A 15325-nucleotide genomic window follows, 5' to 3' on the forward strand; every position below is an offset into this window, starting at 1 on the left:
TCCCCATCACCCCTCCCCTCCAAATCTCCCCCCTTGCCCCTCTCCTCCAAATCTTCCCCATCACCCATCTCTTTCAAATTTTCCCCCTTGCCCCTCCCCTCCAAATCTTCCCCATCACCCATCCCTTTCAAATCTTCCCCCTTGCCCCTCCCCTCCAAATCCTCCCCATCACCCATCCCTTTCAAATCTCCCCCCTTGCCCCTTCCCTCCTAAACTCCCCCCCACACCCCTCCCCTCCCAGACTCTCCCTCGCCCCTCCCCTCCTAGACACCCTCCTCACCCCTCCCCTCCAAATCTCCCCCATCTCCCATCCCTTTCAAATCCCCCCCCTTGTCCCTTCCCTCCTAAACTCCCCCCTTGCCCCTCCCCTTCAAATCTCCCCACCCTAATTTCTTCTCCATTTCCCCCCTCTCCCCCCTCCTCCTCAAAGCGTCCTCCCCGCTTCTTCCCCCTTCCAACTCTCACCTCCATCAACCCCCAACCTTCTGCCTCGCTCTTCCCCCCTCCTCAAATAACACCTCACTGTGCCTCACCCAATCACCATCAAACCTTTTGTCCACCCCATCCTTCCCTTTCTCCGAGCTATTCTGAAATCTCTGACACACCTTCAACAGCTCGCCCTACCTCTTCCTCCTCTTCCACATCTTACCCTACCCCTCCCCCCACCCCTCCCCCTCCTGTTCTGTATCCGCTGCTCCCCCTTCCTCTTCATTAATGGTATGGATCTCAAACATCCAGGGCCTTCGCTCAAACTTGACTGATCTCTCCATATAGGTTGCTTCTGACAAACCAGACGTGATCTGCTTAACAGAAACTTTCCTCCTTCATGACGTCTCTGATTCCTTAGTATCTCTCCTGGGTTACTCCCTCCTCCGGTATGATAGACCTGAGCCTCGTCCTGGAGGTGGGGTTGCTATCTTTATCAAAAACTCTCTTCCTCACTCGCCCTGCACTGCCCTCTCTCCACCTCACCCCCAGGAATACCTCTGGCTACGGCTTCCCATTCGCTCCCACCTTTTGTTCATATGTGTGTTATACCGTCCACCAAACAGTGATGACTCCATCTACATCTCGCTGTCTGATAATATGGACCAACTTCTATTTACTCATCCCAACTCTCTCTTCCTCATATGTGGTGATTTCATTTGTCACCATGCCAGTTGGCTGGGTGTGGGTACCTCTCTCACCAGCCATGGCTCCTCAGCAAAGGACTTCTGCGACTCACTGGGACTGACACAATCTGTCAATTTCCCAACCCAGATCGCAGTCAATGGAGTATCTTCTCTTCTGGACTTGGTTATGACAAACTTCCCTGCAAATGTCTGCTGCTCTTCTTCTGCTCCAATCGGTTCTTCTGAGCATGTGCTTGTTGAAGTGGACATCTCTCGTTGTGGCAGTTGAAGTGGCACGGTCTGCAAGCAGCCATCAATCATTTGGACTGGTCTCCCATCTCTCCTGCCTCTGACATCAATTCTTCCTGGGAATTCTTCGAAAGTAAATTGCTCTCTCTCATGCACAGATTTATCCCATCTCGTCTTCAGTTGTCATACCCTTCCTCCCGTCCATGGTACACGGAATCTTGTGGTCAGGCTGTTGCCCAGAAACAACTTGCCTTCGTCTCCTGGAAAGCAAATCCAAAGGAAGGAAATCTCATTTCATTTCACAAAACCCGAAACAAGTGTGTGTCCACCCTCAGGAGAGCCAGGAAACAGTGTCTCTCCGTTCTCAAGACCGAACTCTCTTATCTGTCTCCCTCTTCCAAATCCTGGTGGCGTCTGGTCAAATCTGTTTCTGGTGTTTGTTCCCCTTCCATCCCCTCCCTTACCTCAAACAGCTACACAGCTGACTCCGCACGTGAAAAAGCTGAATGCCTCAACTCTGTGTTTGCCTCTAAATCTTGTGTCCCAAACCCATCCCTCTCTGTACCCACCGTACCCAGTCGTACCCAGCTGCTCCTGGACTCTGTGTCCTTTCCTCCTGACAAGGTGGAAAAGTTTCTGTCAACCCTCGACTCTGATTCTGCAACTGGACCTGACGGCATCAGCCCACGGGTCCTAAAATCCTGTTCTTCCGCTCTTTCACTCCCTCTCTCTGTTCTTTTCACCCTCTCTTTTGCTCAAGGTCATCTGCCATCTTCTTGGAAATCAGCCAACATCACCGCTTTACACAAAAAGGTGCAAAAACAGATCCTTGCAACTACAGACCAATCATCCTTCTCCCAATTATATTGTTACGGTCCGCGGATAAGATGTTGTTTGCCGAGCGGAGGCGCCGCGGCCGAACAGTTTTTCCCGACTCACCCGATCCCCTGAACGTTGGCCAGATCGCGCCACAGCTATTCAATGAGGGAAAAGACAAAGACGACACGGATGTGAAGAAGAGGAAGACGAAGGCAAAAAGGTTTGAAATACGATTACTATTTATTACTATTTACAGGCTCAAAGAAACCAAGGAGAAGGAAAGATAATAAAATAATATACAGAAGATTTTAGAGACACAGTGCAAATTACTAGCTTATCTATGCAGTCTTAATTAATTACCCAGGGACAAAACAAACAGAACAAACTCACGTACACCAAAAGGATGGAAAGGCAGGACTGGCGGGAGGTGGATGGCTGGAGGGAGAGGAAGGTCCGGGGCTGGCTGGAGCTTGATCCCGCACGGGACGTCGGGCTGGACCTCGACGGCCGCCGATGCCACCGATCCTGTCGTGTGCGCGGGGTAACGGGTCGGAGCTGCTTGGTGGAGCCAAGCCAACGCTGCTGGTGGGGGGTCTGGCGTGACGGGTTCTCTCTCCCTCTCTCACTAACTCCAGGACTCTTTCTCTCTTGCTTAGTCCAATCACTCCTCACCACCGACAACTCAACGCAACCACTGACCACCACTGACGACCAACCCCCGCTCTGACCAAAACCACACAACTCAGCTCTTCCCAACTTCTTGCGCGCGCGCCTTTATAGTGCCTCCGGCGATTAAGCCGCCGGCCTTCAGGACACGCCCATCGGTGTGCTCACCTCGGCCCTGGTTGGTCGCGCGACCCTCTGGCTCCGCCCTTGATGACTTCCTTTCTGAATTAATTTGGTTTCAGACCTGGTCACTCCACTCTGGACATGCTGCTTCTGCTTTCTCAACAATGGATGGAGGTCCTCAATGCCAAACAGGAAATTAGAGCTGTCTCCCTTGACATATCACGTGCCTTCGATACGGTCTGGCACCCCGCTCTGCTCACCAAACTCTACTCCTTTGGTATCCATGGAAATCTCCACGCATGGCTGGCGGACTTCCTCTCTAGTTGTAGTCAACGTGTGGCCCTGAATGGGTTTCTCTCATCTCCTCTTCCTGTTCAGGCTGGAGTTCCCCAAGGCAGTGTTCTGGGCCCCGTGCTTTTTCTGGTCTTCATCAATGATCTCTCTTAGTCCGTGGGCTGAGTAGGGTTTACATGCACCCCCCCCACAACTTAACTTCCCGGGTATGTCCATGTACCCCCCACCCTAGGGGTTAGGAAAAACCATGTTAACAGAAAAAAACTCATTCCCTCATAGTTTGACCTCTGGTGACCTCATTAGTGACCTCATTTGAATATAACACATATCGTTGTAAAGAGTGTCCCAGGACAAACATTTTGAGGGGTCATATGCAACCATAGGATGACTAGGTAAAAAGTTATGGCCATTTGAATTTCGCCTACCCCTAATTTTCGGAAATCACTGACACAGGGGGGGGGGGGTAACATCAAAATATGCGTGGGAGGTACCTTGGGAATGAGTTTTTTTTCTGTTAACATGGTTTTTCCTAACCCCTAGGGTTGGGGGTACATGGACATACCCGGGAAGTTAAGTTGTGGGGGGGGGGGGGGGTGCATGTAAACCCTACTCAGCCCACGGACTATCTGACTCTCTTGAAAATCCTCTCTATTTCTTTGCTGATGACTCCACTCTCTGCCGCTCCATTCCTCATCCCTCAGATCGGCAGTCTGCAGCCTCCTCACTCTCTGCAGACCTGGACAAAATCACAGACTGGGCAAACAAGTGGAACGTGTCTTTCAATCCTGACAAATCCCACACTCTTACGATGTCTCTCCGAAAAGACTGACTGGACAACCCTCCCATCCACTTTCTGAATAATCCTCTCCAAGAAGTGCTGTCACTCAAGCTTTTAGGTCTCACTATCTGCCATGATCTTTCCTGGGAAAACCACATTTCCAAGCTGGCCTCCACAGCCAGTCGCCGACTGGGCATCCTCCGTCGTGCGAAGTCCTTCCTTGGCACACCTGAGCTCCTCACCACATACAAGGCTTTCAGCTGCAGCTCAATGGAGTACTGCTCTCCCCTCTGGGGCTGGTGCTCCTGCCTCACACCTAGCTCGTCTTCACGCTGTTGAAACCAAAGCGTTCAGAATCATTGGAATCTCCCGCGATGAAGCTGTCTCCGAGGGCTTTTCACTTACTCACCGCAGGCAGGTTGGTGGTCTTTCCGTCTTCTACCGACTCCTCTCCGGCCTTGCTCCCCCAGCTCTGTCTGTGCTGTGTCCCCCAAATATTCCTGCAGGACACACAAGATCTGCCAGCAACCCTCTTCTGGTTAAACTGCCAAAATCAAGACTCTGCTCACCTTCACTCCTTCATTCCTCTTTTCTCCCGCCTCTGGAACAAACTCCCCCACTCTCTTCAATCCCATTCCTCCCTCCAGGTCTTTAAAACAGCTGTTCACCACCATCTCTTATCTTCCCCCATCCAAAACCTTGACCTTTTCTACCCCTGCGAATTTCACCCCAAATCCACTTTTTTGAAATACCAACTTCTTTCCTGGAAGTCCTTGGTGTCCTTGTGTTTTATACTTCTCCCACCCCCCCCCCCCCCTCTTCCCACACCTCCTCCCCCCAAGCCCTCTCCCTCCCCCACATCTCCCGATGTCCCTGCTCTCAAATGTTGCGTTTGTGTGCTTCTCCTTCTCTCCCCATCTTGTCTACCGCTCCCTCTTGCTATATATTTTGTTTGTCTGTTTGATTTTTTTTTTTTGTGATAAATGTTAGCTCTTTCACGAGCCTCGATGCTGTATACAAAAAAAAAATTTAAAAAAATGTAAGACGTTAGTGTAAGACCATATGGGGAAACTTTGATGACCATGGGCTACCCATAAATATTATTCAATTTCATTTTTATTTCACCAGCAGTGCTTTTTCAGGTATTGCAACAGTTCTGGAGGGTGAGAACATGACATTGCAAAAGAACAAAAAATTGTGGACCACCCTCGTGTGTGTGTGTGTGTGTGTGTGTGTGTGTGTGTGTGTGTGTGTGTGTGTGTGTGTGTGTGTGTGTGTGTGTGTGTGTGTGTGTGTGTGTGTGTGTGTGTGTGTGTGTGTGTGTGTGTGTGTGTGTGTGTGTGTGTGTGTGTGTGTGTGTGTGTGTGTGTGTGTGTGTGTGTGTGTGTGTACAGTATATATAATTGTTTTACCACGAATACACGAGGCGCAAATTTAGAGGCAGGTCACATGTTATGGATTACTGTTATGGTCACAATTACTGCCGTGAATATGCGGAACCCGCGAATGTTGAGGTCCGACTGTGTATGTAAATATATTGCTCACTCTTTCCCTCAGATTATGCATTGACAATAGCAGCTGGGTAATTTGGGCATTAAATTATATTCGTCATGTAACCTTTGTGCACGGTGTTGGGCTAGCGGCTAGGGTGCCGGCTTAGGATCCGAGGATCCTGGGTTCGAATCCCGGTCGATCGCTGAATTAACGCCAGGGGGGTTGACTCAGCCTGTCATCCTTCCGAGATCGGCAAATTGAGTACCAGTTCACTGGTAATTCCCTGTTTGTCGTTAAAGGCGGCAAAAAGGGTTGGCGTCAGGAAGGGCATCCGGCCGTAAAACATTGCTTCAAAAAAGGGGACCAAAAAACAACAACAACCACGGTCCCCGAAAAAGGCCAACCCCCGCTTTGCGGGGAAAAATGGCCTCTAAAGGTGTTTTTTTTTTTGTTTTTTTTAACCTTTGTGTACGGTCCGGGGGGAGGTGGGGTAGTATGTGCAATTCCTCATTGATGTGGATGAAGCGGAAATGAATGGCTGTTTGTGGAGAGCTACATTTTTACATCTTTACATCTGTTGTAGATGCAAGCGGAAAGTTCCTGCGACCAAATGCTTCAGTGTGCATCGTCCATCCAATGTCATGACGTTCTCCCTCAAGCGCTTCGAGAATTTCTATGGAGCCAAAGTCTCAAAGGTTAGGAGGAGTTACAAAGACCGTAGAATGCGAAGTAGATTTAGTTACTCAAAGAAGAAGCCAAAATGGATGATGTGGAGAGATTGTGTGTTGAGATATATATTTTATATATATATGTTCATTTGTTTCAGGAAGTACATTATCCCGAACAAGTGGACCTTCGCCCGTTCATGTCCGAACCTAATGGGGACAGGCTATTCTACCAGCTGTATGCTGTTCTGGTGCACTCTGGCCATGACTGCCACTCTGGCCACTATTATTGCTACATCAAGGTAGCCCTCGTAATACTTACCGTCGCTTGTACAATGGAACAGGTGCATGTCTTGAACGTGTCTTGCAAAAATCCGTGCTCCTTTGTAAAGCAAACATTGTATTGCAGGCGAGCAACAGCCAGTGGTACCAAATGAATGATGCATCAGTTACTCAAACAAACCTCAAAACTGTGCTCAACCAGCAGGCCTACCTCCTGTTTTACATCCGGTATTTTCCATTTCCGTACCCTACCAGGCATGATATTTTTTTTCTCATTTTAGTTTTAACACATGCTGTACTTCCCATGATGTGAAGACCAACGTTTTTATTTATATTTTTTGCACTAATGCATTGATGTGGCAGCTCGTCGGAGGTCAAGCTGCAGCCGATGAACAGGGGGTCGGCCTCTCAGAGCTACTCAACCAATCGGATAAATTCGAAGGCGCCGACGTCCACTTCGGTATCAAGGACTCACATTGGTGCACAAGTGCCAGGGACCACGGTGATGCGGCATAAGATTGGTCCGCAGGTGGCAGATAATTCGGGGCCACTGATTGGCACGCAGGTTGTGAACAATGTTGTGTCACGTCACTTTATCGGACCACAGTTGCCAGGAATGGTGACATCACAGCCTCTCATTGGACCACAGCGGCCATCGACCATGAATGACAAGCATCCAATGATATATTCATGGATACATCCCGGAAAAGCTAACGTAAGTGACGCCATAAACAGGGTGTTTCTCGTACGTTAATGTCCCATGCTTGTATGTTGTCATGTTCCAGGAATGAAACAAATCGAGGGGTAAAACGAGTATGGAACATGTTACAAGAAAATGCATATCGATGTTGCCTACGACTAAACCACATGCCCAGCTCAGGGGTGTAGCGACCCCCTTGGTGGTTGACACTTTTGCACTGCATTCCTTTGGGACAGCGGAGGGGGGAGGGTGGCGGCACACACATTGATGAATCACTCTGCCTGTGAAACACCTGGACGACATTTTAAGGCCGGGTTGAGATTCAAACCCATGGTAGACGGCTTAGACCCGAGTGCACATACCTCTAGTCTAGGCCATTCTACCAAATAAGCAGAGTGCAAAGTAGACACAATTGGACAATGTGTACCGCCATACTACTCGGACCTCTCAGACAGAATTTGCAAAATAATCGGTGGCATATAAACCACTGTACACCATTCACAGCTTCACAACCAAATTAAAAGACTAAATCTCAATTGGCGACAAATTCTGAGCAGTGCATTGCACTGTTTGCGAGGACAGCGGCAAAAGTTCATCTTGCGTAACCTCAAAATTAGTTCGGCAAAATATTTTCAGGTAACCCATTTAGACTGGGCAATTTTTTTCTGTTAAAACTGAAAAATGTATCTTTGATATTTTTTATGACACGGACAGGCGGTCCTGCAGGAATATTAAGAGGAAGGCAGTCAGAGGATAAGTACGAGCAGAAGAGTGGGATTTGAGAACACAGACGCAGATACCAGCAGGGTGCGCGTTCTCAAATCTAACTCTGTTTGCCCTCTTCTATCCCGTTCCCAAGAATATTCTGTTTGTGCAAATACTGTATAATGACTATAACTTAACTTTCTTTGCATTCCACAGACTCCACCAGTTAGCACTGGAACGTATCATATGAATGGTTGTCACAGCAACAGGACAACACCCCATTCACTCTTTTCACCGGCACCTACCGCACTTCCTGAACTGGCTCATCGTTCACCCGTTACGCTTTGTATAGCGCGGCCTCAGCCCACCGCTGCTGCTGGTCGTGCTCCCTCAGTTTTACCCAGCTACGCAGGGCAACCTCCAGTTGCATTGGCTCCGTTGCATAACGGAGCACTTCCGAACTCGGGGACATCACGATCCATAGAGAATGGGCATGGCTCGGCGTCCTCTTCTTCAGCATCAATTTCAAAACCGTTGTCACCGAAGCAGGCAGAAAGCAGAAGGTCAATGGAAAATGGCAACTTCCCGTCAGCTACTTTTACTCGGACCTCAACTACACCAGCCGAAGCAATCGCTCCACTTGTTCCCTACCCTCAGGATGATTCACAAGATGAGTCTTGCTGTTCCCCACCACATTGCTACTTACCTGCCTCAATCACCTCGAGCATGCCATCACTTCATTCCACCCCTTCCGATGGCCCCCATTTTAGCATTCCAGCTCCAAATGCCACACACCAACAGCTGAACGGGCTATCCTTGGAGTTGGACGATTGTCATGACATAGGTGAGCAGTCTTCAGAGAGCTGCGTTGATAAAGAGCAAGAGAAACAAATTGCCGATGTCAAGATGGTAAAGGAAAGGAATAACGGAATGGATGAACTTGTTGATGAAGGGAATGAATCCATTCAGGCTGGTGTGGATGTAGATCACATGGCTGAGCCAATGGTGTTGTTGGGCAAAGCTTTTCAGAAAGAACAAGCTATGTGCAGCGAGGCTGTGAAGGCCATGGAACAACCACCCAATGTCAATTGCTCGATGGCCTCTCATGAGACGGTAAGAATCACAATTTTGTTTTGCTGATATTTTTGAAAGTAATTTTAGGCCTAATTTATATTTTTAAAGGCTGGCTGGCATTTTCATTTTAAGTGTGGTGTGTGTGTTTTTTTTGGTGTTTCCAGCAGTTTATAGTCGGGCCAATGAACCCATTGAAAATGGAAGAGCAGACCGAGCCAGATCCAGGTCAAACACTTTGTGAGCCAGGCCTCTCTGTGCGGTTGGAATCCAAATCGCTTGCTGTGGATAATCAAGATGAAAAGGCATGCCAACTGAATCCGAACTTGCCTTGTGATACCGAGGTCTTGCGAAACAACACCTCCAAATGTCACAAGTCAAATAATGGGTGTGACAAGAGGCCCGTCATGGAGAAGGCAGCGCAAGAAGTTAGACCGGATGGAGTTTCAGTGAACGATATGAAAGACAGCCAACCAGCAAAACTTGACAATGGTCTTTGCGATACTGATCAGAGTGCAGTTCACAGAAGCCATGATGGCCAAAGTGAGCATGACCGTTATGCTGCTGATAGGAGAAGCTCCGACAATAAACGATCATGTGACTACCATTCCCGAAGTCCACCAAGAAGTAGCCACCATGATCGGCATCGGAGTGAGTGGAAACGAAAGAGGCACAGCTCCGGATCGTGTTCCCAGCACACGTCGAGCCATAAACATCGCCATCGCCACAATCGTCGTGCCTCGCCGCGAAGTACCTGTGAATCTTCGCGCAATTTTAACGATGGTGGGAGGCACCGTTACCACCGACGATCAAAGGATGAGCGGCAAGATGGAAGATATGGGCGATATTGGCGAGACGACCGGTCTCGGCGAGATGAACGACATTCACGGAAGTATCAGCGGAGCCAAAGCCCAGTGGGACGATCCAAATACGCACCACGCTATCGTCGCACGTCCCTCCATCACTCGGATTTTAATTTGCGGTCTTCGTCATCATCAGGAGCATCATCATTATCGTCTTCGCCACCGAAACGCCACGCACATCACAGCAACCAGAAGAGGTGAGGAAGTTAACTTCAAACTTTGCAGTGCACACTTTTTTGTCATTGAGACGTTAAGCTGAACGGCTCGTGTAGTAGTCTCATTTAGGAGGAACGGTGTTGTTGAAATCATTTTGTCGAGAATATAAAAGGTGATTGTCGGATACAACTCCATTTAATGAGAGTCTGAAATTGTTCTTCAAGTGGAATTGTCATTGAGTTTGGTGATGATTGGCTGACGAATTTCTGGGTTATGTACATGGGAGAGCATTTTCCTCGTGGACTTTGATTACCATCGGACGCCGCTAAATCACACGACCTTTTCACGTCTATCGCGCCAAACATTTCCTCACCGCGTGCCGGGCTGTTTTTTAACATTTCGCTTGCACCTGTTTTCATCTTCTTCCTGAACCGGCACTCTATTCCCTTTGAGTTTTAAACAGTTTGTTGAATCGTATACAGTCAGGCCCTGTTATTCACGGGAGATACGTTCCTGGAAAATGCCGTGAATTGCGAAACCGCGAATGGCGATGCAAAATCCGCAAATGGTGAGGCAAATCCCATGAATGTCGACAATAATCCACGAAGGTCGATGAAAGTCCCAGAAATGGCGAGGCAAAACCCCCGAAGGTCAGCGATAATCCGCGAATGTCGACTATAATCTGCGAAGGTCCATGAAAACGCGAAGCACACAGCAGTGAATGTAGAAGCAGGTCATGCTCGTGGCTCGTAGAAAATGTTTTTTTTCGTATGTCCAGCTGCTTTGTACGTAGCTGGTGAAAGATAGGTTTTTAGCTCACCTGGAACGAAGTTCAGGGGAGCTTATGCGATGACGTGTTTTCCGTCCGTCCGTGAACACTTGACACTTCTTCTCCGAAACCGCTGATGGGATTGCGACCAAATTTGGCACAAATGATATTTGTTGTGTTGTGACTAAAGTTTGTTCACGACATTAAAATAATCGGGTCCAAGGGGGTTTACCGGGTCAAAGTAGATCCAGGTTTGACCCCCCCCCCCCAAAATAGGTATTTGCTTTCTTCTCTGAAACTACACACACAGTTTTGATGAAATTTGACCACAACCTTCACTACCCATGCTGTACCAAAGTTTGTTCATGGCATGACTGTCCCCGTCAAAATTTCCGAGCTTCTTTTTTTCCTTCTTGCATTGGAACTGAATGTTTTGGCCTTTGTTTATTGACATTTTGTACCGTTATTTCCTGATTTTTATTTTTTTTATTGCTGTGTATGTTGGAGAATGGCCAGGAAAGCGCTGAGCACTACATTTCGTGCCGTTATTTCCTGATTTTTTATTGCTGTGTACGTTGTAGAATGGCCAGGAAAGTGCTGAGCACTACATTTCGTGCCGTTATTTCCTGATTTTTTTTATTGCTGTGTTTGTTGAAAAATGTTGGAGAATGGCCGGTAAAGCGATGAGCACTACATTTCGTACCGTTATTTCCTGATTTTTTTATTGCTGTGTTTGTTGAAAAATGTTGGTGAATGGGCCGGTAAAGTGATGAGCACTACATTTTGTACCGTTTTTTCCTGTTTTTTTATTGCTGTATTTGTTGGAGAATGGCTGTTAAATTTATTGACGTTAGGGTTGTGTGTATTATGGTTTAAATCACCAATTCAACGGTTATTATGGAACCATGTGGTACCCTGTCATTGTCCTCGCACGCAAAGCAAAAAGCAGGGTTAAGCAATTGGTTCAAGTCTGCCTGTCTGTCAGCCCGTCTACAAACATCAGTTTATGATCGAGGATCAAATTGATTGCAATTGAATGTTATATTTATTTCAGTTGAATTATATATTTAAACACTGCTTGGGGTAAGGTATTCTATGAACTGTCTAGTTCCATTTAGTTTCCATTGCGTGTGCACCGATTGTGCAGACCAAACGTGTGATCAAGTGTTGCTGGCATGGTTGATGGCAAGAGAGATTAGATCGGTCGGATTTCATCTAACTTCAGTTTTTCTCTCGCCCCGAAAGGTTTCTCGAAAAAGAGAAGTCCAAAGATAGGAATGAACGACACAGCAAAGAGAGTTACATAAGGTATGGTCACTTGAGCGTTGCCATTATGGGATTGTTGCTGACATTGTGGACGGGGCCGACTTATGGCATTATACTTCTGTGCTTTCCTTTGTTACATAAATAACATCAGTTTTGATTTGCTTGATGTTGATCACGCTTCACAAATGCTACATTGGATTTTGTTTTTATCAATTTGCCTTTGATGTCATCACGTGGTTGTTTTGTTATGCAGGAAATCTAGGCCAAGTTGGTGATGGAGATGCGGATATGCTGTAGATTGGATCCCCTCAACCACTCGATGGACTTGACAGCAGCTGATGGTGTCAAGCAGCATGCTACAACCGCCGACCAACAATCTTTAGGACACCACTCCGTGACTGAACCTTTCTCCAAACACACCTTGCGATTATGCGGAGGGCCTATGCAAATGTACAGAATCTTCAACCCTTGACAATATACATAGATTACATAACGTTTGTAAATCCTAATGATTCGCCAGTGGGCTTCGGGACGCGCTCATTCAACCAGCAGTTTTTATTTTTCACATCTTTCCAATAAGGATTACTGAGAAACTGATGAGTGCATCACAAATGAGGAGCGTGTGAAAAAGAGGGGACAACACCGAGTGTGCTGTGTCGCGGAGTGAGAAAAGGCTCGTGAAGTGCGAATCGTTTGGCACGCCTGAGATGGCCGACTTGTCGGCTCTCCCGAGTGGGGCGACCCTTGTCGGCGCTCCCGAGTGGGGCGACCCTTGTCGGCGCTCCCGAGTGGGGCGACCCTTGTCGGCGCTCCCGAGTGGGGCGACCCTTCTCGGCGCTCCCGAGTGGGGGTCCCTTCGCGGCGCTCCCGAGTGGGGGTCCCTTCGCGGCGCTCCCGAGTGGGGCGACCCTTCGCGGCGCTCCCGAGTGGGGCGACCCTTCGCGGCGCTCCCGAGTGGGGCGACCCTTCTCGGCGCTCCCGAGTGGGCCGACCCTTCGCGGCGCTCCCGAGTGGGGCGACCCTTCGCGGCGCTCCTGAGTGGGGTGGCCCTTTGCGGCGCTCCTGAGTGGGGTGGCCCTTTGCGGCGCTCCTGAGTGGGGTGGCCCTTTGCGGCGCTCCTGAGTGGGGTGGCCCTTTGCGGCGCTCCTGAGTGGGGCGGCGCTCCTGAGTGGGGCGGCCCTTTTCGGCGCTCCTGAGTGGGGCGGCCCTTTGCGGCGCTCCTGAGTGGGGCGGCCCTTTGCGGCGCTCCTGAGTGGGGCGGCCCTTTGTGGCGCTCCTGAGTGGGGCGGCCCTTTGCGGCGCTCCTGAGTGGGGCGGCCCTTTGCGGCGCTCCTGAGTGGGGCGGCCCTTTGCGGCGCTCCTGAGTGGGGCGGCCCTTTGCGGCGCTCCTGAGTGGGGCGGCCCTTTGCGGCGCTCCTGAGTGGGGCGGCCCTTTGCGGCGCTCCTGAGTGGGGCGGCCCTTTGCGGCGCTCCTGAGTGGGGCGGCCCTTTGCGGCGCTCCCGAGTGGGGTGACACTTCACGGCGCTCCTGAGTGGGGCGGCCATTCGCGGCGCTTCCGAGTGGGGGACCCGTCGCGGCGCTCCCTAGTGGCGTGACCCTTCGCACCGCTCCCGAGTGGGGTGACCCTTCGCGGCGCTCCCGAGTGGGGTGACCCTTCGCGGCGCTCCCGAGTGGGGTGACCCTTCGCGGCGCTCCCGAGTGGGGTGACCCTTCGCGGCGCTCCCGAGTGGGGTGACCCTTCGCGGCGCTCCCGAGTGGGGTGACCCTTCGCGGCGCTCCCGAGTGGGGTGACCCTTCGCGGCGCTCCCGAGTGGGGTGACGCTTCGCGGCGCTCCCGAGTGGGGTGACCCTTCACGGCGCTCCCGAGTGGGGTGACCCTTCGCGGCCCTCCCGAATGGGGTGACCCTTCACGGCGCTCCCGAGTGGGGACCCTTCGCGGCGCGCCCGAGACAGCCGACCCTTCACGGTGCTCCCGAATGGGGTGACCCATCACGGCGCTCCCGTATGGGGTGACCCTTCACGGCGCTCCCGAATGGGGTGACCCTTCACGGCGCTCCCGAGTGGGGTGACCCTTCACGGCGCTCCCGTGTGGGGTGACCCTTCACGGCGCTCCTGTGTGGGGTGACCCTTCACGGTGCTCCCGAGTGAAGCGACTGAACAGTTGGGGCTCGCACTGCGCGCCTGAAGCTTCCATTTTTGCGAGAAACTGATAACGCGGTTGGTGTTAGGTGTATGCTGGAAGTGAAGGTGTAATTTGTTTGGCTGTGAGCGATTGTTGCTAATATTTTTTATTATTTATGAAAAACAATTTTTGACGGTGTGTTTTGTTCAGGTACATTTTCTTCATTTTATGAATCCCTCATTCGACAGCTGGCTGAGCCATTTTAATGACGTTTCCCCCTGAATGTCAAGCTAACGGTTTTCTTTATTTTCTCACTTTGTGTTGCATATTTAAATTATTGTTAATATTATTAAAACTCTGGTCATTCTATGAATGCTGAGATATTATTGTCTTTGTTGTTTTGAACAATGCAGGTGTTTTGCTTGCTCGATTTGAAGTTGTCCTTTACGTGTGGGGTTTCCGATGTTGCGCCTCGGTGTGTTTATATTTGGCGGGATGCGGCCGAGAACTGTGAACATGAACAGGCGTCGTCGCATTTTTTTCCTCCGAGCCTGGGATCTGTGCCACGGAGGTGAGCCGGTAAAGCGCTGAGCACTACGAAGGCCCCTACGTCGCTGCAAGCACTGGATTCTGTGTCTGCTTATTTCACTGATCTTTGCATCGAATGACCAAAATAGTTGGTGCTCAGTCCTTCAAAAATAACTGGACCGTTTCTGTTTTACCCTTAGTGGTTTGTGCTCTTCTACGACGGCAGGTATCCTATTGTAACGTATGCATTTTGTATTATCCCAGTGCTTGTGTATTCAATATTTATAGAAATAACCCATGGGGTTGGGGAGGGGGAATGGAGGAGCAAGTTTGTCCCTGTATGTGTACGTGTTAGCTTTCCTAACTGTAAAAGTCTGCAGTGAGAGCCCACGATTATTTTTATTCTCATTTTTGTTTTTACGGTTGTCATTTCTATTTTGTGACCGATTATCAGACGTCCGATGGTCTTTCAGGAAAACAAATAATGTGAAGGTGATTGTAAAATGCTGGTCTGGTAGATCCCAGTAAAATGTAACTCAGTACAAGCAGCAACCTTACCTACCCTCTCTGGTCTGCGGAAACATGATGTAACGGTGATAGCACTTTATATTGCATGGTGTAATGGGGAGTGCTAATAAAATGGATTATTTTTTACCAGTCTC

General features: G+C 49.6%; 1 protein-coding gene across 1 annotated transcript in view; it reads left to right on the forward strand.

The window, feature by feature from the left end:
- Nucleotides 1–15317, forward strand: part of LOC137427846 (uncharacterized) — a 51403-nt gene extending 36086 nt beyond the window's left edge. The window contains exons 8-15 of the mRNA XM_068117616.2: nt 6119–6230; nt 6362–6502; nt 6610–6710; nt 6846–7197; nt 8104–9000; nt 9126–10018; nt 11992–12054; nt 12266–15317. Of these exons, the coding sequence (XP_067973717.2) occupies nt 6119–6230; nt 6362–6502; nt 6610–6710; nt 6846–7197; nt 8104–9000; nt 9126–10018; nt 11992–12054; nt 12266–12287 (2581 nt within the window). The 3' untranslated portion in view covers nt 12288–15317. The remainder of the gene's footprint in view (nt 1–6118; nt 6231–6361; nt 6503–6609; nt 6711–6845; nt 7198–8103; nt 9001–9125; nt 10019–11991; nt 12055–12265) is intronic.
- Nucleotides 15318–15325: the final 8 nt, after the last annotated feature.

This window comes from Myxine glutinosa, chromosome 5 (genome assembly GCF_964187855.1).
Source record: "Myxine glutinosa chromosome 5, kmMyxGlut1.1, whole genome shotgun sequence".
Classification (NCBI taxonomy): domain Eukaryota; kingdom Metazoa; phylum Chordata; class Myxini; order Myxiniformes; family Myxinidae; genus Myxine; species Myxine glutinosa.